This window comes from Silene latifolia, chromosome 7, assembly GCF_048544455.1.
Source record: "Silene latifolia isolate original U9 population chromosome 7, ASM4854445v1, whole genome shotgun sequence".
NCBI lineage: Eukaryota > Viridiplantae > Streptophyta > Magnoliopsida > Caryophyllales > Caryophyllaceae > Silene > Silene latifolia.
In genome coordinates, this window is record NC_133532.1 from 53369933 (window position 1) to 53391554 (window position 21622).

The 21622-nt window shown below is 43.6% G+C and overlaps 3 protein-coding genes across 3 annotated transcripts; 2 read left to right on the top strand and 1 right to left on the bottom strand.

Annotated features, from left to right (window-relative positions):
• Nucleotides 1-939, top strand: LOC141590084 (uncharacterized). The gene is made up of 5 exons (XM_074410696.1): nt 1-4; nt 86-219; nt 301-453; nt 540-632; nt 722-939. The coding sequence occupies exons 1-5, from the start codon at nt 1-3 to the stop codon at nt 857-859; spliced, it is 522 nt and encodes a 173-aa protein (XP_074266797.1). The 3' UTR covers nt 860-939.
• Nucleotides 940-15604: 14665 nt separating this feature from the next.
• LOC141590085 (uncharacterized) lies at nt 15605-16703 on the bottom strand. Its single transcript, XM_074410697.1, has 3 exons — nt 16485-16703; nt 15898-16390; nt 15605-15783 (listed from the first exon to the last, which is right to left on the bottom strand). Exons 1-3 carry the CDS (start codon nt 16701-16703, stop codon nt 15605-15607), a joined length of 891 nt encoding a protein of 296 aa, XP_074266798.1.
• A 2004-nt stretch (nt 16704-18707) lies between these two features.
• LOC141590086 (uncharacterized) lies at nt 18708-21130 on the top strand. The gene is made up of 2 exons (XM_074410698.1): nt 18708-19477; nt 20938-21130. Exons 1-2 carry the CDS (start codon nt 18708-18710, stop codon nt 21128-21130), a joined length of 963 nt encoding a protein of 320 aa, XP_074266799.1.
• Nucleotides 21131-21622: the final 492 nt, after the last annotated feature.

The window sequence follows — 21622 nt, forward strand, 5'->3', positions numbered from 1 at the left end:
ATGGGTCCTGTGTGGTATCCGGGCGAGCGGTTAGCTCGTCGGTGCTTTCGGGGCGCGCGTTGACGGTCCCCGTCGATCCTCCTAGGACGATGTTTAGGGGAGCCTTCGAGGCCGAGAGGGAGGCGGACTTGGGCCGGTGCTAGTGGCGACGACCTTCTTCTCCCTGACGAGGATTACTCGGCGTTCCTTTACGGGAGGTTGGCGTATTGGCCGGTAGTGGTGAGTGTCTTTTGTTCTGTTGGATTTTGATTTTCGAGAATTGCGACGAAAGATCATCGATTAACGAGAGCCATTTTGCAGGAGGTTGAGGCGGCGGGCATCGAGCCCCCAGAGTACCCCGAGACCCTTGAGTACACTGACGCTACTGGGAGGACGACGATCTCCGAGCTACGTGACTTTGACGTGGCTGTGACGGATGCTGGCCTAGATGACTGGCAGCATCTGATTCGGAGGGTGAGTTCCCATTTTGCATAGTTTTCGTGTAAGAACACATTTGATTGAATTTGTTCAATTTTGCTGAGAATTACTTTGAAATGCAGGTCGCGCCGTCCCGGTTTGTGGCACTATGGAGGGTGGCCAACCGGCTGCGAGCTACCGCCATCGAGGCACTCATCGGTGGTCGGGGTCGTCAGGTATGAACCTCATTTGTTTTCTTTTGATTTTTGATTATTCAGTTTTTGATTGAGTTGATTGACATGAGTCAATTTATTGTTGTCCACAGGCCGATCGCGAGCTGGAGCGAGAGTTGACCCAGTCTCGGGAGGAGACGGCTCGTTTGTCGAGGGAGCTCGAGTTTCGGGACGCCGAGATCGCCGCTCTTATGGCGAGGGTTGCCGAGCTGGAGGGTGCCCAGCAGTAGTCTGCGTGGTTTTGTAGACTTGATTTTGAACATTTTTGGACTTGTTTGGGGCGCAAGCCCCCAGTTTACTTGGACTTTTGGAATTGCTTGGGGCGAAGCCCCCAATTGTACATTTGGACTTGTTTGGGGCGAAGCCCCCAGTTTGCTTGTACATTTGCTTTTTTGTTGTATATACGCCGGCCTGAGTGCCTTTTGCTGCTGGGTCGTGTTGTTTGTACCTGCAGGTTAGCTTTTGAACAGGTTTGGTAGACAACGGTTTATGCTTGTCATCATGCTTTGCCGAATTTACATAGAAAATCACGTAACACATACATTTTTATATACACATAGGGCCTTTAATTAGTGCAAAAATGAGACTCGAAAGGACGTGAAAATGCAAAAATTTTGCCGGAAATGACCGGACGGTAGGGAGGGTTACCCCCGAAAAAAAAAGAAAAAGAGAAATCTGTAAGTTAGCAAATGGAAAATTATTAAGAAAATGAAATGACTAAGTAAAATGTTGAAATAAAAAAGAATTAAAATGAAAACTAAATATAAAAGTGTGAGAAAAATGGCGGAAAATGTCGATGTCGCCTCGAAATGCGTGTCCGCGGATTAAGGAAACCTGAAGCATGGTAAATATCTCGGATTTACCAAAATAAAATCCCGTAGGAATAGGAAATTATTCGTTTATAGAATTAGGAAAGATCCAAACGCGGAAATCATAGAAGTGAGGTTTGGAAGAGGCGCGCAAGATGAGCTGCGTCCCTTTGAAGAGGCGCAAAGGTGCCGCGCTGTTCCCAAGCAGTCGGTTCGACGGATTTTTGGAAACAAAGAATTAGTATAAATAGGAGCGTCGACGAAGCTTTAAATCATATAATTCTTCCGTCTCTTCTTCGTCGATTCATACATAAAAACTCCCAATAAATTTTCAAGAGAAAATTATCATCATGAATACTTTGGAGATTCGCTTGAAGGAATGGACTAATGAGTTTTCGAACATTGAGAAACACGATATGGGTGCTTATAACCTTGGGTCTTTGTTGAGTTTGAAACTCATTAAGGTTGTAAAACCGTTCTTGGATGCTTGCCTTGATTATTGGGACCCAAATTATCATGTTTTTGTGTTCCCAGGAGGTGATATTTGTCCTTTTCCGGAGGAAATTGCTGCTATTGGCGGGTGGGACTCCGAACATTTACCTGCCATCCCTTCTACTGCTCAAGGGTATAAGAGTAAGTTTAGAGATTTGCTTGGACTTACTAGACTCGAGGTAGATCGTCTCGTTACTCCGAAGGGCGTGAGAATAGATTTTATAGACCGATTCATCAACAGGGCCGACCCTACTGTTTCTTATGTTGCTAGGAGGAGAGCATTTGGCTTCTGTTTGCTGCATGTGTATGTCTTTCAGGGACATGTTGATGAAGAACTGCGAGGTGATCCCCGTCTATTGGGTCTTATTGAGCAAATGGAGCTGCGCAGGAGCCCAGCTTGTCTATGCCTAGGGGAGATCATTTTGGGCTTGGATAATAGGAAATCCAACCGTGATCTGCCGTTCTTGGGAAGTCCCGTTATCCTACAGGTAAAGACACCCTTCTTTCTTTTTTTCGTTTTTTTTTTTTTTTTTTTTTTTTTTTTTTTTTTTTTTTTTTTTTTTTTTTTTTTTTTTTTTTTTTTTTTTTTTTTTTTTTTTTTTTCGTTTTTTTTTTCTTTTGGCGGGTGTCTAATACTTGTTTTTTGGTAGGTTTGGCTTATGGAACGGCTCCGATTGCTCGAGCCCCCAGTTCATGCATTTTCCTATCATGCCCGTATGATTTCGATGAGGACACGGCTGTACATGGTGGACTTCGCCCGGGTCTGCGATTATTGGAAGAACAAGTTGAAGAATGATGATGGCCCGCTGATCAGGTGGGTCGTTCCGTGGTGGCACCTCAAGTCTGTCACTGGAGTGTCTTCTTTGGATCCTACTAGGTCCGTGCGCATTCCTGGATTGGAGTTTATGGTATGCATCTTTCCTGAGAGATTGATGAGGCAAGTTGGGTTGAAGCAGATGATTCCTAGGCTTGACACCGTTCCGCAAACTGCTATTGCGCTTACTACAGAGAGCCGAAGAGAGTGGGCTATGAAGTGGGCCCAAAGAAACATGTGGTTCTTGAGCTTCTCCGCCAATGCCTTGTGGGTGTCGGACTCTTATCTGAGGTGGAGGAAGGCTGCAACTTCGGAAGAGCGCGAAAAACTGAGGAAGCGCGAGCCCGTTGATTACAAGGTGCGCGAGGGAGAGAAAGAGAAAGAGAAGCATCTGACTGAAGGAGAAGAAGAAGCCGGTTTCCAAGTCATTCATCCTTCGAAGAAATCGAAGACTACTCCTGTCGCAAAGATGGTGGTTGGCTAGAATGGAAGAGTCAGGCCTCGAGAAAGACCGTTGGTGACTAGGTCTGAAGTGGTGCAAGAGCGCCCGGCTCGAGGTCGTGACAAGAAATATGACAAGAACGACAAGGGCAAGGGAAAGATGGAGGAATAGCCCAAGTCTTATTTATTATTTGATTATTATTATGTATTGTTGTGATAAGAAAGGAGGGATTTTTAGAATCCTAGCCTAATCTATTTTTATTATTTGTCGTACTATTATTATTAGAAATTGAATGAAATAAAAAGGTTAAATGGTTATGAAACCGTTCTGATTTTCTTTAATTATTCTTGTCGAATTTCATATGCAATGCAAATGTCCTTCTATTTACATTTTAAATATAATGGTGGGTTGAATCCCGTGAAGGATTGCCTACGTATTCACTTAGAGAAAGCGAAATCAAACCCTTGCGCGTAGTTCGAGTAAATATAAAAGAATAATAGTTCGAAGCAAGAGCTTGTAATGAACATAGAAAATAAGCATGAGCTTTTGCTTACTCGGGAGGTGCGAATTTAGTTTGTTTGACGATATGAGGATGACAAGTTTGCCAAGATGCAAGAGCATAGTGACATTCAAATGGGCCAGGGGCCGTTTATTTAGTGCCACAAGAGCGACACTTAGGTTTACGCGAGGCGCGTTTTTGTCTTATTCTAGGCATAGTATCGTTTCAGTTGGTCGAGATTTGTGGGGTTTGAAAACTCATTCCCATCTAGGTCTGTGATTCTAACCGCACCCCACAGGAGTATGGATTTAACTAGATATGGCCCGGCCCAATTAGGTTTGAATTTTCCCCTTGGGTCGACAGGTAAAAGAGCTCTAACCGATTTGAGAACTAAATCTCCTTCTTTGATGTTTCTTGGCCTAACCCTTTTGTTGAAAGCTCGTTTGATACGTGCTTGATATGTTTGGACATTATGTAAGGCACGTAGCCTACGTTCATCCAGGAGGATGAGTTCTTCGTATCTATCTTTCTTCCAATCGGCCTCCGGATTTGACTTTCTAGCGAGAATACGCAAGGATGGTATTTCTAGCTCGACTGGTTGTACGGCTTCCATGCCGTAAGTCAAATAGAAAGGAGTAGCCCCAGTGGGCGTCCTAACGGATGTTCGATACCCCCACAAAGCGAAGGGTATTTTGCTTGGCCAATCTCTATAATTGTCAGTCATTTTCTTGAGGATTGTGACGACATTTTTGTTAGCCGCCTCTACCGCGCCGTTAGTCTGTGGTCGATAGGGCGAGGAGTGATGATGCTTGATCTTGTACTTGGCTAGCAATTGTTCGGTTTCGGCTTGGAAGTGGGACCCATTATCGCTGATGATCTCATGTGGGCAACCATATCGGCAGATGATGTTGTTCTGTATGAATTTGGCTACGTTTTTGGCCGTAAGAGCGGTGTAGGAAGCCGCTTCTACCCACTTGGTGAAGTAGTCAATTGCTACTAGGATGAAACAAGTGACCTCTGTTCCTAGTGGGGTTATTTTCCCAATTATGTCAATTCCCCATGCAGAGAATGGCCAAGGAGATGTCATCGTATAGAGCAACGAAGGAGGGACATGTTGTACGTTCCCGAAGATTTGACAATTGTGGCAATGTCTCACATATTTGATGCAATCGGATTCCATTGTGGTCCAATAGTACCCTAGACGTGTGATTTTCTTTGCCATCATAGGTCCACTCATGTGAGGACCGCATTCTCCGTCGTGGACTTCTTCCATTACTTTTCGTGCCTGTGAATGATCAAGGCAACGTAGGACTACACCAAGAGGTGTTCTTTTGTATAATTCTCCTTGCATGAGAACGTATTGTGAAGACAATAGGCGTATGGCTCGTTGTCCCCTCTTGTCCATATCTGGTGGATAGGTACCATTAAGCTTGAAGTTCGGATTGCTTGGAACCGGGGTTCTGTGCGATTTCTTCTTCATCGGTAATTTGATGGACATAAGCCGGCTCCGACCGTCGTTCGATACACAAAGGCATTTCCATCATGTAATCTGGCATGTTTATCAAAGATGCAAGTTTCGCAAGAGCGTCTGCAAATTGATTTTCTTCTCGAGGTAGGTGTAAGTAGGTTACGTGATCAAAGAATTGAGCGACTTGGTCTATCCTAGCCTGATAGGGTGCTAGACTTTCACTTCGGATTTTCCAGGATCCTGTAACTTGGTTGATGATCAGTGATGAATCTTCATGCACTCGGAGGTTTTTGATGCCTAAGCTTACTGCCGCTTGTAATCCAATTAGACAAGCCTCATACTCTGCGGCGTTGTTTGTCACCTCGAAGTCGAGTTTGACAGCAGTCGGTGTATGCTCACCTTCAGGAGAAATGAGCAACACTCCTATCCCAAATCCTCTTAGGTTTGATGCTCCATCGAAGTATAGATCCCAGGAGTCTATATCTGTTTGAAGTATATCCTCGTCGGGAAATGACCAAGTATCTATAGTTTGTGCGTCGTTGATGGGATTTTCTGCGAAGAATTCGGCGACGGCGCGACCCTTTATAACTTTCAGTGGCACATATTTGAGGTCAAATTCTGAGAGCATCATGGTCCATCTTGCCAGGCGTCCGTTGAGGACGGGTTTCTCGAAGAGGTATTTGACTGGATCCATTTTGGAGAATATCTTGACGGAGTAGCTAAGCATGTAGTGACGTAGTTTCTTCGTTGCCCACACAAGAGCGAGGCATGTCTTTTCGAGTTGCGAGTATTTGCACTCGTATTCCAAGAACTTCTTACTTAGGTAGTAAATATCTCTTTCTTCACTTCCTACGGTTTGAGCCAGCATGGCACCCATGGCGGTTTCTGTTACCGTGAGATATAAACCAAGAGGTTGATCTTGTTGTGGTGGCATGAGCACTGGTGGTTTAGCCAATATCTCCTTGATTCTGTCGAACGCCTTTTGACAATCATCGTCCCACATGGTGTGGTCTGTTTTCTTGAGTTTCTTGAAGATAGGTTCGCAAATCATCGTAAGTTTCGATATGAATCGACTTATGTATTGCACTTTTCCCAGGAATCCCCTGACTTCCTTTTCTGTTTGAGGTTGTGGCATTTCGATCAGAGCTTTGATTTTGGAAGGATCTATTTCTATGCCTCGTTGGCTAACGACGTATCCTAGGAGTTTGCCAGATGTCACCCCAAATGTGCACTTTTGAGGGTTGAGTCTCATGTTGTACTTCCGTAGCCTTGCGAAGAACTTGCGAAGGTTCGCAATATGTCCCTCTCTTTCCTTGGATTTGACGATCATGTCATCTACATATACCTCGACTTCTTTATGCATCATGTCATGTAGGAGTGTAGTCGCGGTGCGTTGGTATGTAGCTCCGGCGTTGATCAATCCGAACGGCATTACTGTATAGCAATAGGTTCCCCATTGGGTGACGAACGCGGTCTTATGCATGTCTTCCATGGCCATTTTGATTTGGTTATAACCCGCATATCCATCCATGAAGGATAGTAATGCGTGGTCTGCGCGATTGTCCACTAATATGTCGATGTGAGGTAGAGGGAAGTCATCTTTTGGACTCGCTTTGTTCAAATCCCTAAAGTCAACACAAACTCGGATTCTCCCATCCTTTTTGGGTACGGGTACTATGTTAGCTACCCAGTCAGAATACTCGGAAACTTTGATGAACCCGGCTTTGAATTGTTTGTCAACTTCTTCCTTAATCTTTAGAGCCCACTCTGTTCTCATTCGTCAAGCTTCGTTTCACGGGTTTGAAACCTGGCTTAATCGGAATCCTATGTTCGGCGATATCCCTGTCGATCCCTGGCATGTCTTTGTAGGACCAAGCGAAAACGTCTTTGAATTCATTTAGGAGGTCTATGAAATCGGCCCGTTCGGTAGAGCTCAAGGTAGTCCCTATCCTAAGTTCTTTGGGTTCTAGTTCGGTTCCTACATTGATGGGTTCGGTATCCTCAATTACAGGTCCCCCTTCCCCTTCCTGTAGTATTTCTTTGGCTACGTAGGGAGGTATTTCGGTCAAGTCTGGGTCTTGGTCATCCTCAGTATCATCATAAACAGAATTGCACTCAAGATAACGCAAAGAGTAAGCGAACTGATTTATTCATATTAAGATTTGAGTAAAGTTGAAACAAAGAAGCCAACCGATCCATGGTCATGGCGGTAAAGGGACAGTAATTGGGGCATTTCCCGAACTACTGTGGCTACTTGAAAATAAGCTAGGAGAAACGAAGGGAGTGGGGATGACGACAGGAGTAGACTCTCTAATGACTTCTCTAGACTCTGACTCTGACTCCGACTCCGACTCTGATTCTGATTCGAACTCGTCGTCTTCTGGTTCTTCTTTGAACATCTCTCCTTCTCCAGTGGTGAGCTTGAAGAGTCTTCCTTGATTGTTGGTCCATTTGATTGATTTTCTCCATCCTTTCTGCTGCTTTGCGTCGATTTCTGTGATCAATGCGGTGGGGTTGAAGCGATCGTCTTGAAGTATCGTAGTAATGATCTCATCCTGCGCGGCCTTAACAAATCGGTCTTCTCCAAACAGGAGGCTAACAACTTGCTCGTCTAAGCAAGGTGCTTGACGGGTTTTGACGGTAGGAACCGTTTCTGGAGGGATGAAGTAGCAATCGTGAAAGATCTCGATTCCGGCTAACTTCCTCTCGAGGTAATGCCAAGGTTCGGGAAATCCATGAAAGAGTTCCGAACTTCCTTCTTGAACGAAGTATCCATTTAAGGTAGGGAGATATGGCCTCATTTGGACTCCTACATACTTGCGATTTTGGACTTGGGCAAGCATTTCGAGAACTTCTTCTGTTGTGGGTTTGTACCCTAGTCCAAGTGGTATTCTCGATGAGTTGCCTTTCTTGTATGGTGCGAAGGTGTTCTTCCGAATCGGGTTCAAAGGCATTCCAGGGAAGTATCCCTGATTCTTGAGTATGTGGTTGACCACCAAGCTGGAGTAGGGATTATAGTATAAGGGTGCCAACTCACTTTCTATGACATTTACACTTTGGAAGCCCCCAAGTTCGTAGACGGGATCCGCAAGGACTTGATTATTTGATTGCTTCTCGATTATGGCCTTGATGGGTGACGAAGTGATCGTCACCACTTTGCCATTTAGTGGGATCTTGATCTTTTGATGAAGGGTGGATGTTACCGCTTTGGAAGCATGAATCCAAGGCCTTCCCAGAAGTATATTGAATGAAGCTTCGATGTCCACTATTTGGAAGTTAACCTTTCGTTCGATTGGTCCCGTTGCTATGGTTAGGTTAGCAAGTCCTACCACTTTTCGTCGTGTACCGTCATATGCACGTACACCTTGACTTGTAGGGGTCCAGTCCGACTCTTTCATGCCCAGTTTGTATGCCGTTTTGAGGGGTATGACGTTGACCGCGGAGCCATCATCTACCAAGGTCATTGGCACATTTTTCTTTAGACAGATGACAGTGATGTATAGAGCAAGGTTGTGACTAGCGCCAAAAGGTGGCAAGTCTTCGTCTGAGAAAGTAATAGGATTACTTAGCTTGGGTGATTCTTGGAAGACCAAGTTGACTACATCTTCAGGAGTAGAGTTATGCGCTACATTTAATTTGGCCAAAGCTTGCAGTAAAGCTTGGCGGTGTGGAAAGGAGCTTGCCACTAGTTGCCAGACCGAAAGATCAGCCTTGGTTCTTTGTAATTGCTTGAGCAAATGATCAGTGGGGTCATCTTCGTTGTCATTTGGTGTGATGACGTTGGTTGGACCGTTTTGAGTAGTGCTTTGGTATGGACGACCCGAGCGAGTTAGGTGATCCACATCTTGGTCTTCACCATTTTGGACTATTTCTTTGACTAAGGAGTTTTCAATGAGATATTCGTCTTCATCATCATCGGCCCAAACCCCATTAATTGCGGCTAGTTCCCTCATTCTCATGATGTCACTTTCTAGTTGTATGATTTGATCGACTAGCTTGTCGACCACGGCGACTACTTCTTGCATAGTGGCATTTTGAGAGAAGGTCAATGGCATGCGCTCCTTAGGTGTTGCATTGGGATTGCGCAAGATCATTACCATGTTTTCTAGTTCCCACACTTGTCTATCTACGCTCCTTGCCCATGCGATGAAGTCGGAAATGGTAGGGGAGATGGTAGAGTAGAGTCTTTCTTTCTCAATTGCATGAATTTCACTTTCGGTGGGAGAAATGAGGTGTGAGCAATCTAAGGTAGATTCGTCACTTGTAATCACTAGAACTCCAAGAGGATTCTGAGTGTTGTTGGGCTTACCTCCTGGCGGGATTGGAAGTCGGCCATCCTCAATCATATCTTGTAGCACATGTTTCAATTTGTAGCATTTTTCTGTGTCATGCCCCTTGCCCCTATGGTATTCACAGTAGGAATTTTCATCCCAGAATTTGGACTTCCTTTCAGGTTCGGGAGTAGGCCCAATGGGTTGGAGTTTACCTTGCTTCATTAGTCTTTTTAGAGCGTTGGAGTACGTATCTCCAAGGTTTGTGAACTTCCTTGGTGGGCTAGTTTTCTTGGAAGGCTCGAGAAGGTTAACTTCGTCGGTCTTGCTAGTAGAGCCGTATGAACGACTCGTGGACCCTTGATATCCTCGACCTACCGTTTTGGACAAGAGTCCTTTACGGATGTCGTCTTCAATTCGTGTCCCTAACACGGTTAAGTCTTTGAAGGTCTTGATGTTTTGATATCTCAAATGGTTGGCATATATGGGCTTGAGATTGTCCACGAACTTCTCCACAAGAGTGGCCTCATCCGGGCGTTCAACTAGTTGAGTACTAGTCTTCCTCCACCTACTTAGAAAGTCGGTGAATCCTTCCTTGTCGTTTTGGGTAAGAACCTCTAGAGTACGCATGTTGACTTGGATCTCGGCATTATCCGCGTATTGTTTCGAGAACTCGATGGCGGCGTCCTCCCAAGTAGCGACCTTTTTGTGATCTAAAGTGTAGAACCATTGCTTTGGGATGGTGTCAAGAGATGAAGGAAAGATCCTTAAGAACATCTCGGGTTTGATGCCTTTGATAGACATGTAGTCCTTGAAAGCTCGGATGTGGTTCAAAGGGTTCTCATGTCCTTTAAACTTAGGGATATCCGTCATGCTAAAGTTAGTGGGCAATTTGGAATTGACGGCTTCATACTTACGATTGTTCTCCCTGTAAATGTCATCCCCCTTAAGGTACATCAATTGCTCCTCTAGGTATTGGAGTCTTTTCTCGGCTGCGGTTGTTCCTAGGACAGGATTCTCATCTTTAGACTCGTCATCGGAGAATTGTAGCACTCCACCTTTAGGGGGAGGTAGCTTTCCCTCTACATCAAAGATACGGCCTTCGATAAGCTCAAGGCGGTCATAGGTTTGTTCTTGAGTGATTTGCATTTGGGCTATCGCGGCTAGGATTCGATCATTACTCTCTTGAATTTGCTGGAGATTCGTTTCATCACTTGATCCTGGCATCTTGGAAACTGGATAAGAGATCGGCGACGAATCAAAACACGATCGACCATTCTATCACACTTGCTAAAAGAGGAAAAGACTTGACTCGTGAAGTGGGTGTGTGCCACTTGTGTTGAGTGAGTTTTGAAGAAAGACAAGGTCTTTGAAAATGTGTGTCCTAGCCAACTGTAGTGTAGTTGTAGGAGTGGACTCGAAGTGAGGTTTGAAATGGGCTTGTGGCCCGAATTTTGACATGACAAACGGACAGAGTTTTGACCGGATTTTGTGCTAATTAAAGGCCCTATTTCGAAATTCTTGATTGAAAACGGGTTTTGATTTTTTTTGAAAATTCGTCATGGTTTTGTTTAGAAATGGTGATCACATAAGGTTTACACATTTATACAAGCATTATAACGGGATGCTGAGTGCATTTAGAAGGGTTTTGGTTTAAAGGGTGGGTTGCCATACCGAACCATCAAACCCGAAGTCTGTGGAGAGGCTCGTGCCAAACAAGAGTAAGGCCGATTCCTAGTCCATTTCCTCAAGTAGTGAAGGCCCTTGATACAAACAAGAGTAAGCATCATGGTATGGATGACGTCAATCGCTATCCATCCTTAGGCCCAAATAAGAATTAGGACCGTTTAGACGGGACGATTGGTCGAATGGGTTGGGTTGGGCCTAGGAAGGCCGATTTAAACGGTCTAGGAAGACCGAGTTATGAAAACCGACAATTGTCTTGTACAAACTTATTCCCTAACCTTGTTCAAGTTTCACCCTTAGCTACACGTAAGTGTATTTCCCAAATGAGTCGCCAAACGTGACAGGAGCCCACGGGGCGCTTGGTGAGGAGCGAAAACAAGCGTTTGCATTTTGTATGGAGTCGCCACCAATTTTTATGGGAAATTGGAACCGTTCAATACCTCGTGTCATGTCAAGACACAAAGTAGTGACATGAACACTAAGCAATCGTTACCCTTAGCATTCTATGTCTAGAATGACTCTCGTGGATGCCAATGAACACGGGTGCTCACGGAGATCTGGAGTAAGGGGTGAGGGTACGTATTAGGAAGCTCTTTTGATCGAACACCTAATCCCGCCCGCCTCGATAGCGGCCTCTACTAATGATTAGGGAAGTTATTCATACTTGATATATCGTCGGTTGTAATGCATGCAATGCAACATCCATAGATTAATCCTAGCATGTGAGAATTAGACTAAGTCGGTTGACAATTAATTAGCAAACAATTGGGTCGAAGTTGGAATTAATGTTCATTTACATGTGAAAACATACAAACAATAAAATAAATGCAAAGAATAATGAATTACAATAATGAAAATTACAATAATTACATCGGAATAGGCGATTTATGTCGAAAATACCTTTAAAACGGATAATTTGATAAAAGAATAAAAGAATAAAAGACGAACAGAAATTAGCGTGAAATTACGGATAATAGTTAATTAATACGTAACCTAATTAATCTAGATCAAGGCAGAAACGGAGTTCGAGACAATCATCCTGAACAGCGCAGTAGGATCGCGCCCTTTGGAAGAGGCGCGTGATTCTTTGCGTCGTCTTCCAAGGGTGAGTTCTCAGTAGTTTTAAATCGCAAATCGTTAATGTTAATTGGTGATTTTAATAATTAATTAAATTATTTACTCGGATGAAAGTGATTTAATGCATTATTTACATATGATTGAGGTCATAAAAACAGTAAAACATGGATGAGACGGAAATAAGCGGATTAATTATGTGAAGGGTCGATGTTAATGAATGATTAAATAAACTAACTAACTAAACGAATTAAACTAAACATGATGAACGACGACGAATTAATGAACAAAACAGGTGAAAATATATCAACAATGAATCCCAGAAATCCAATATGAACGAATTGAATCCCTAAAACTCGAATTGAATTTAATGACGGAAACCCGCAAATATTGATTATTTGGGATTTAAGTCGGATTTACGACGATTTAAACATGTTAATGATGATGGTTAATATACATATGAATTATTAAACTATCATGTGAACGAATTAACAGACGAACAAAACAAAAGAAATAAATTTGACACGAATTACAGAGGACGGAGGAAGAAGAAAAGAAGCAGGAACTGCGGCAGCCTCACGAAGAGGCGCAGCAGGTGCTGCGCTCCTTCGAAGAGGCGCAGCGGTTGCTGCGTCTTTTCTCGACGTCTGTCTACTGGAAATCCGCAAAAAGGTTTTAAAGACGGTTTTTAGAAATCGGTTTTAACGGTGTATTCGACATAAACCTTACAATTGTTGTACAATAAATAAAATACAATAAATAAAAGGAAATTATAAATACACCCTCAGACTTACATGTTGACGGAACGAGAAGAACTAAGAAGATCGATTAGTGATGCTCGACGCGAATGCAAGGAAAGAGTGCCCTCGAAAGAGGAAAACGATTAAACAAGTTGATTAATTAGATTGATTGAGTGTAGTGGTCAAATTGGTCGGTCATGCAACGGAGAGGCTGGTACCCGGAAAGATCCGAGCTTACGTGGTCGGAAGTCCAAGCACGTAGGCGCCAATTAGTAAGAACGAAGTCTAGAATGCAAAGGGAGAAGAGAAGGGCGGACACTCGCGTGAGAAATATGAGGAACGAAGGCTCCTATTTATACTAATCACGTGAAGAAATAGGGTTTCGGAGACTCTTTGGAAGTGAATCTCGGAAAGATATGAAAAAGATACGTAAACCATGCAAAGAAGGGCCTGGGAAGAGGCGCAGCAGCCACTGCGTCTCTTGGAAGAGGCGCAACACCTGCTGCGTCTATTCCCAGGAGGTTTCCTCCTGCTTAAGAAAGATTTCCGCGTTTAAGTTATGGTAGGACGGAAATAATTCGATTATCTTTTGAATATTACGAGATATTATTTGCCAAAAGATAAAATTTGAGAAATATGGAATAGAAATATCCGGAACATTCCAGAACATTCTGACTCGGGATTTAACATTATCGAAAAATGGAGACGGTTTTTGACCCGACTCGAATGTACTCTAATTACTGCCAAAACGACCGTATCGGCACGTAGATGACATTTAAGAGGTTGACATTAATATTTGAGCAATCACTTGACGATAATCTTACGAACTGTCACAAATCGTTCCGCGAATCAAACATGCGGCCCAATCATCACCGGGTGGTTTGCGAGGGGTGCAGAAACGAGGTGTCTACAGGTAGGGACATTCTTTATTTCCTCATACAGCTGAGAAAAAGGAACCCCTTGCTTGTATTTCCGATAAGCAAGGACACGCTCTACACTTGCCATGCATCCAATAGGGTCATGCCCTTCCTCGCCACATCTACCACATGGCTCTATGTGCTCGGTAATCGAACAAACCTGTAATTGAGGCATTCTGGTAGATAGACTTACAAAGCAACGAACAACCTGCACAACTAATCAAAACTTTGCAAAAATGAGATCAGCCTCAAGGAATAAATTCCTTGAGACGAGAGACAAACTTAATTAAAGCAACAAAATTGCGCCACCTCCCCGGCAACGGCGCCAAAATTTGACACGTCTGTCGCGTACCTGTCAAAAATACCAACTGGCTCTAACGAATATAGCTAGGGAAGTCGGGTCGAATCCACAGAGAAGTAGGAAATTGTCAGCTAAATCTAAGTTCGTCAAGGTAACCAAATTGGGGGGGTTTTTAAATGTGATATTCTAAAGTAATAGGAATAAGGAAGAGAAAAAAAAGAGAAGGGAATTAAGCAGATAAAGAGAAACAGCTAAGACAGACGGTTCACCATAATCATTCAGTCAAGTAATCTAGGTCTCAGGTCAATGCAAGTACGGTCTAAGGAGCAGTGAATATCTCCTTTCGGTCTCAATTCGCCCTAAAGCGTAAATAGCTTAGCTTTCGCCCTCACTACAATACCCTATTGTTCGCTATTAGTCTCGCCTTTTCCAACCTTTCGGTCCAGGTCAAGGATCACTAAGATATAAATGTCTAATCACGTCGACTCAATTAGACAGATACAGATAATTGCGGCATTTAAACAACAAAGATCATACCAACATTAACCCAATAAATCGATTACTATTCCCTCATAATTATGGATCACCTATAGTCTTAGCAGAAGAAAATTAGCTACTCATTATCATCGAATTAACAATAACAACAAATAAATAATTGAAACTAAACATAATGATAAAACTAATAAGGATTGAATTAAAGTAATTATGATAACAATAAAAGGGAAGAAGGAACTAAGGCAATGATTGAGAATTAAGAGATTAAAGTAGAATAATAATACCAATCGTATCCAAATCTGAGTAGTAAAGTATAAAGGAAGAGCAAAATCCAATCAACAGTAGCAAGGTATAGAGTAAAAAATGGACGAACGAAGAGAAGAGAGAGGTAACGTAGTCCCTCTATTCTCTCTTATACGAAAAATCCATCCTAAAACCTAATCTATGGACTAATTACAAAAGCCCATAAGATAATTAGGGGAAAAAAGTCTTTAGAAGGGCAAACCGCTCGATCGAGTAGAAATAAACTACTCGATCGAGTAAACTGACGCCAAATCACTCGATCGAATGGAAATAAACCACTCGATCGAGCACTCCTTGCTTTGTCTCCTCTTGTGTAAACTCGAGATGGTCGATCGAGCATCCTTAGATATATAAAGCATTCGATCGAGCATAAAATCTACTCGATCGAGCTGTTTGAGCACGTTAGACCTTGAAACACTTCCCGAATCCAGCTCACGCGTCTTCCAAGCGTTAGATTTCCAAACTCCGGCTCCTCATTCCCCATAAATGCATGCAAATGGGACGGATTAAGGCTCGGTTTAGCTCCTCTTTGGTCAATTCCTGCAAATTACATAAAACAAACCAAAGTAGAATATACGGGTGTATTTGCAGCTAGATGCTACATAAAAAGTACCGAAATGCGTGTAAAAATGAGGTAAAAACCTTATATAAAAGACACGCATCATCAAGCATCCCTAAAGAAGGCATGTGAATAGCCATCAGGCCCAGCTGCCTTATGGCTAGGAATGGAGAACATGGCCTTCTTAATTTCATCATCAGAAACAGGAGACATAAGTAAGACCCTATGAGCACTAGTACACACCTTCCTCATTCTGATAACTTGAGAACTTAACTTCACACATCCTCAGAGGTCCCTAATAGCTTAATATAAAAATCCAGAAAAGCTTCCTGAATCTTTTGAGGCTCCTCACATACTTGCCCATAAGAATCCTCTACTTTGATAATTTTATTTCTAACCTGCCTGCCTTAATGATGTTGTGAAAATACCTAGTATTGTCATCTCCCTTGTCCACCCAGGTGGCTTTAGATTTTTGCATAAGAAATCATGACAGGCTTGGTCCAAAAATCTGACAATGCTACAAGCTTCCACTTCTTGTTCAATTGAGGCTATATTCAAAGGAACATCCCTAAGTTTCATCTGTATAAACTCAAGATTTATCCTAGCTCTAGCAGTGTTATTAACAATGTCATCAAAGTTATCCTTATTTAGCTGTTTCAAAGGCCATTTAACACTTTTCAGCTTCTTTACCAGATTGAACATCTGAGAGCCACCCCAGTCCTTAGCCCAAGTCTGAAGAACACAAGTCTTAAAATCAGCAGCCTTACTCCACATATTATAGTATTTGAAGCTTCTTCTTGGCTTATCAAAATCCCCAAGAGTTTGTACCACACAGGGAGTATGGTTAAAAGTACCCTCATTGTAAAAATGAGCATAGGCAGAAGCATTATCCTGTAGCCAAGAAGAATTCACCCCAAGCATTCTATCCAATCTACTAAATACTCTTGAAGAGGGCTCCTGCTTATTGGTCCAAGTGTAATAAGACCCAATAGCAGAGCGATCGAAGAACACCACAATCAGAAACACACCTCTGAAAGTCATCCATCTCTTCAAAAGTAGAGTTACCACCTAATCTCTCAGAAGGGATCAGAACAGTGTTAAAATCTCCACAGATGACCCAAGGACCCTTAAAACTTCTACTATAAGCACCTAAATCACTCCATAATGCGTTCCTTTCATTCACATCATTGAAAGCATACACCATGGTTTTCGAAATATTTATCATGAGCTTGGCCTTGGATGAAAAGCTTATTTCTCTAGAACGACTATTTGGCTACATTTTGGTCACTTTGTGGATTGAAACGTGCCATCCGAGAGAAAAGTAATTAGGAAATATACAAAGAAACAGAGAAAAAACATTATTTTCTAAAACGACATAAAACAAAGTAGGGGGAATATTAAAGAAAAGTAGTGTGGTGATTGTTCTTTTAAGAGAAAACTTATTTTGCATAATGTTATGACTTGATAAGTGTATCACGATATCCAAAGTTAATTTAAAGTGTGTTTGGGTCAAAATTTGCATAATCACCTAAATGGGGAAGGCCCACCTGATAGATAATTAAAGAGTTGGGCCATGAGGAAGAAATAAGAAGGGGGGAGCCCACGGATGAAAGAGGGTTCGCCAGAGCAAATGGGCCAAGGAGCATACAGAAGAAGGTAAGGCCCACTGAAAAGAAGGAGCCGCATTTTGGAAAGCTCTTAGGGAGATTTTAGGGAGAAGTCAGGGAGATCAGGGAGAATGGAGGGAGATGGTGCGTTAAGGAAAGAGTTGTTATGGAAGTAATATTCCTTTCCATGAACATGATAGGACACGATTAGGGTTCTTACCCTATAAATAGCCAAGGAAGCAATCAAAGAAGGACATTCAAGATCTCATACATAATTCTTCGTGCTAGAAGAACTTACATTCTGTCTCAATTGTATTCATTCCCACATTTAAAGATAGTGCAATATTTGGCAGGGTACCGTCCCTCCCGCGGTTGTTCCCACATTGGGTTTTCCGCGTCACCAAAATCTTACCTGTCAATTTCGTACTTTATTTCTTCATTCAATATCAAACACCAATAATCAAACAAGCATACGACGAGTAATACCACATTGACCTAACATAATTAACTTGGTAAAAATCACCTAAACAGTTTGGCACCCACCGTGGGGCATTGTGGTCGTCAATCGTTGGTAATCCAAATACGTAATGGATAAGCAAGCGTCAGAAGCTGTGTCAAGGAGAAGTCAACCGTCGTTGCCACCAAACTCTACTCAAAACCCGGCGTCAATCTGCAAAACTCAAGCTCCTGGGCACACCTCAAGAATTACACTTGTGGCAAAAACTTCTTTACCTCCCAAAACCCTGCAGCCGCGGCCCAAGCCGATCGACAAAAATACAACAAGCTCAGGCCTCACCCCACCACTCAGTCCAACGCAAATCTTGCTCGCTGGCGTAGAGAACCTTCAAAGGGTCATGGAAAATATGCGAGAGGACCAGAGGAAAACTGAAGCTGAAGCAAGGAAAAGAGACAGGGAACTCTGGGCGCAGATAGACATTCTCAAGTCTGCGATCATCACACATCAGCAAGCAAAGAGGGTGAAGGTAGGGCTCCAGTAGTGGATCTAACGCAGGGGCATCAGGCAGTAGGAATCCGCTTCGACAGATACCGGCAGAGCTGGTGACGAGGTTGGACCTAACAACAGTATCATCAGAGAAAAGGATAACCCCACGAGGGTTGGGATACCTCACACCAAATAGCTGGCAGCCGGGCAGCCATGTGGAAGCACAGTCAGGTAGCCTCCCCGTTGGTAATTTCATAATAACCAATCAGACACCTGGCATAGGGTCCACAGGCAGCTCGCAGGTGAACTGACAACAGGGAACACTTGTGACTTCGACCCCCTTAGCTGCCACGACACATCAGAACCTTCAAGAGTTTGGACCAGAAGCAAGACACCGAATCGCAGTAGGCGACAGGCAAGCCCCAAACTCAGGAAGCATGACTAACCAGCAATACTTGGAGTTAAGGGAGATGCTAAGTAGGGTCCCAGGATTACCACTTTCACTTGAGAAGGCGGCACCTGACAGTTATGCCGACTCACCATTTGTGGACGCCATACCGTTATAGCCATGCCAAAGGGATTCACAAATCCAAACATGCCTCTCTTCAATGGCACGACAGATCCCTTTGACCATATGAGCCAGTACAAGCAGAAGATGATGACAGTGACAGCTATAGGGCAAGTAAAGGAAGCTTGCATGTGCAAAGGATTTGGATCCACATTGTCAGGACGAGCACTCCGATGGTTTGTGAGCTTGCCCAACAGGTCGATTTCCACATTTGCTGACCTTGTAAATGCGTTCATCCAGCAGTTTGCAAGCAGCCGGAAGCCACAAAAGCATGCAGGAGACTTGTACAGAATTGTTCAGGGAGCAGGAGAAACCATTGGAGAATACAACACCAGATTCAACAATGAGAAGGTGACAGTACGGGAATGTGATGTCTCTACAGCAGTAGAAGCTTTCAGGAAGGGCCTTCACCATGACTCCGACCTATATAAGCAGCTGACTATGCACCCTTGTCATAGCTTCAAAGTAGTAGCAGCAGCTGCAATTAGATTGGAGGAAGACATCCTAGCCAGAGCCAGCCTGCCTAATACACCAAGCGTATCCAACACCTCAGCCATGGAAAAATCAGGAAGAAAACAGTCTACTAGCAAAAAGGATGAAAGGTACAAGCCATATGGAAGGGGAGTTAACAGGGTCGAAGAAAATCAGCAACTCCCTACTCTGGCAGAGTATGGATTCACTATTGGCATCGGGGGAATCCTGAAAGCACTCAGGGAGATGGGAGATGGAGTAAGGTGGCCCAAGCCATCAGTAGAAGGACAGGCATTGCAAAAAGATAGCAAGAAGAAGTGTGAGTTCCATCGTGACATTGGGCATAACACAGAAGACTGCTACACGCTGCGAAGGGAGATCAAGCGCCTGTATGAGCAAGGAGAACTGAGCCACCTATTACCACGTGGGGGAAAGCAGCAGGATAAAGTAGGCTCCACGAGGCCTGCAACTCCACCCACATGCACCAAGATAATAAACGTGATAACAGGCGGCTCAGATTTGAGTGGGTTGACATATTCAGCAGCCAAAAGGCACGCCAGTGAGACTAAGGGAGATAGGCCAGCAAATTCCTGCAGAATTTCTCACAGTGATCTACCTGCTGTTGTCTTTGATGAAGGAGATATATGTGACAAACGGGAACATCATGATGCACTCATTATCACCCTGTAGATGGCTAACTGCACAGTAAAAAAGATCTTGGTAGATACGGGTAAATCGGTCAACCTGATCATGTTAAAAACCATAGAAAACATGGGGTTTAGTGAGAAAGATTTGCAGAAGAAAACCATCCCGTTGGTAGGATTCAGTGGGGAAACGGCCAACTCACTGGGCGAGATAGTCATCCTAACCTATGTGGGAGGGGTCAACAAATAGATCAGATACCTAGTCATAGATGGACCCTCTACCTACAATGTCATCCTGGGAAGACCGTGGCTGCACCAGATGAAGGTAGTCCCCTTAACATATCATCAATGCATAAAATTCCCCACTCCATGAGGGGTAGAGACAATACGAGGAGATCAGGAGGAAGCTAGAGGCTGCTACAAGAAAGCACTAAAGTGCACCGCCAGCCCTCCAGCATAGCAATTACAGAAGCAGCCTGTCCAGGACGAGTACATTGAGCCCCCAACTGAGTAGCTAGATCAGATCAACCTGGACAAGCTACACCCAGAGAGGACCGTGGTAATTGGAGCTGGATGCACAGGAAATCTGAGGCAACACCTAATCGAATTCCCGCAAGCTAACATCGATTGCTTTGCATGGTCACATGACGACATGATAGGGATAGACCCATCCATCATAACACATAAGCTCAGTGTGGACCTAACATGTAAACCTTTCCAGCAGAGACGAAGAAAGTTTGCAGCTGAGAGAAATAAAGTGATTAATCAGGAAGTAGACAGCCTTCTGGCAGCAAAAAAGATAAGAGAAGTAAAATATCCAGAGTGGCTATCCAACGTGGTAGTGGTGCCTAAGAAGAATGGAAAATGGAGAGTATGTGTGGACTTCGCTGATCTCAATAAGGCGAGTCCTAAAGATCGATATCCTTTCCCGCTACCTCATATTGATGCAATGGTGGATGCGACAGCTGGACATGAAATGATGACATTCGTGGACGCTTGGAGTGGTTACAATCAAATCAAAATGGATCCTGCAGATCAAGAGAAAACAGCGTTCATGTCTGAAAGAGGAATATATTGTTACAATGTCATGCCATTCGATCTAAAGAATGCAGGTTCCACATACCAGAGACTCGTCAACCACATGTTCAAAGAACAGATAGGAAAAATTATGGAGGTATATATTAATGACATGGTGGTGAAATCAGAAAAAGCTACAGATCACATGCAGCATCTGGCAGAGACGTTCAGCACCCTAAGGGAGTACAAGATAAAGCTAAACCCATCCAAATGCACCTTTGGAGTATCCTCTGGCAAATTCTTAGGCTGCATCGTAACCCAGAGGGGGATAGAAGCCAGCGTCGAGCAGATCAAGGCTGTGTTACAACTGTAGTCACCTGAAAAACCAATGGACGTTCAGAGACTAGCTGACAAGGCAGCAACTTTGAGCAGATTCATCTCAAGGTCCTCGGACAAATGCAGACTATTCTACGACATACTAAAAAAGAGCCAGAAGTTTGAGTAGACTGCAGACCACGAGCAAGAATTCAGAGAGCTGAAGCACTATCTCAGCAACCCACCGCTGATGTCAAAACCGGAGCCAGGAGAACTGCTGTTCCTCTACCTAGCTGTCACAGAGGTAGCAGTAAGCGCTGTTCTAGTAAGAGAGTAGGACAAGGAACAAAAGCAGTTTATTACGTAAGCAAGTCTCTGCTGCCAGCAGAGACCAGGTACACATCTCTTGAAAAGTTAGTGCTAACTCTGGTAGTAGCATCTTATAAACTGCGCCCCTATTTTGAGTCCCACACCATACATGTTGTGACCCACTACCCGCTGAAATCCGTCATGAGGAAACTTGAGCTGTCAGGCAGGATGTCAAAATGGTCTGTGCAC

Excerpts from the sequence above, each read along its gene's own strand:
- LOC141590086 (XM_074410698.1), top strand. The coding sequence starts at position 18,708 with ATGACAGTGACAGCTATAGGGCAAGTAAAGGAAGCTTGCATGTGCAAA. Across the intron at positions 19,478-20,937 it reads CGAAGGGAGATCAAGCGCCT|AAAAAGCTACAGATCACATG; the intron begins GTATGAGCAAGG and ends TGGTGAAATCAG.
- LOC141590085 (XM_074410697.1), bottom strand. The coding sequence starts at position 16,703 with ATGGTGTATGCTTTCAATGATGTGAATGAAAGGAACGCATTATGGAGT. Across the intron at positions 16,391-16,484 it reads TTCGATCGCTCTGCTATTGG|GATAATGCTTCTGCCTATGC; the intron begins GTCTTATTACAC and ends TCTTGGCTACAG. Across the intron at positions 15,784-15,897 it reads AACATCATTAAGGCAGGCAG|GATGTGTGAAGTTAAGTTCT; the intron begins GTTAGAAATAAA and ends GGGACCTCTGAG.
- LOC141590084 (XM_074410696.1), top strand. Across the intron at positions 220-300 it reads TGGCGTATTGGCCGGTAGTG|GAGGTTGAGGCGGCGGGCAT; the intron begins GTGAGTGTCTTT and ends GCCATTTTGCAG. Across the intron at positions 633-721 it reads TCGGTGGTCGGGGTCGTCAG|GCCGATCGCGAGCTGGAGCG; the intron begins GTATGAACCTCA and ends TGTTGTCCACAG.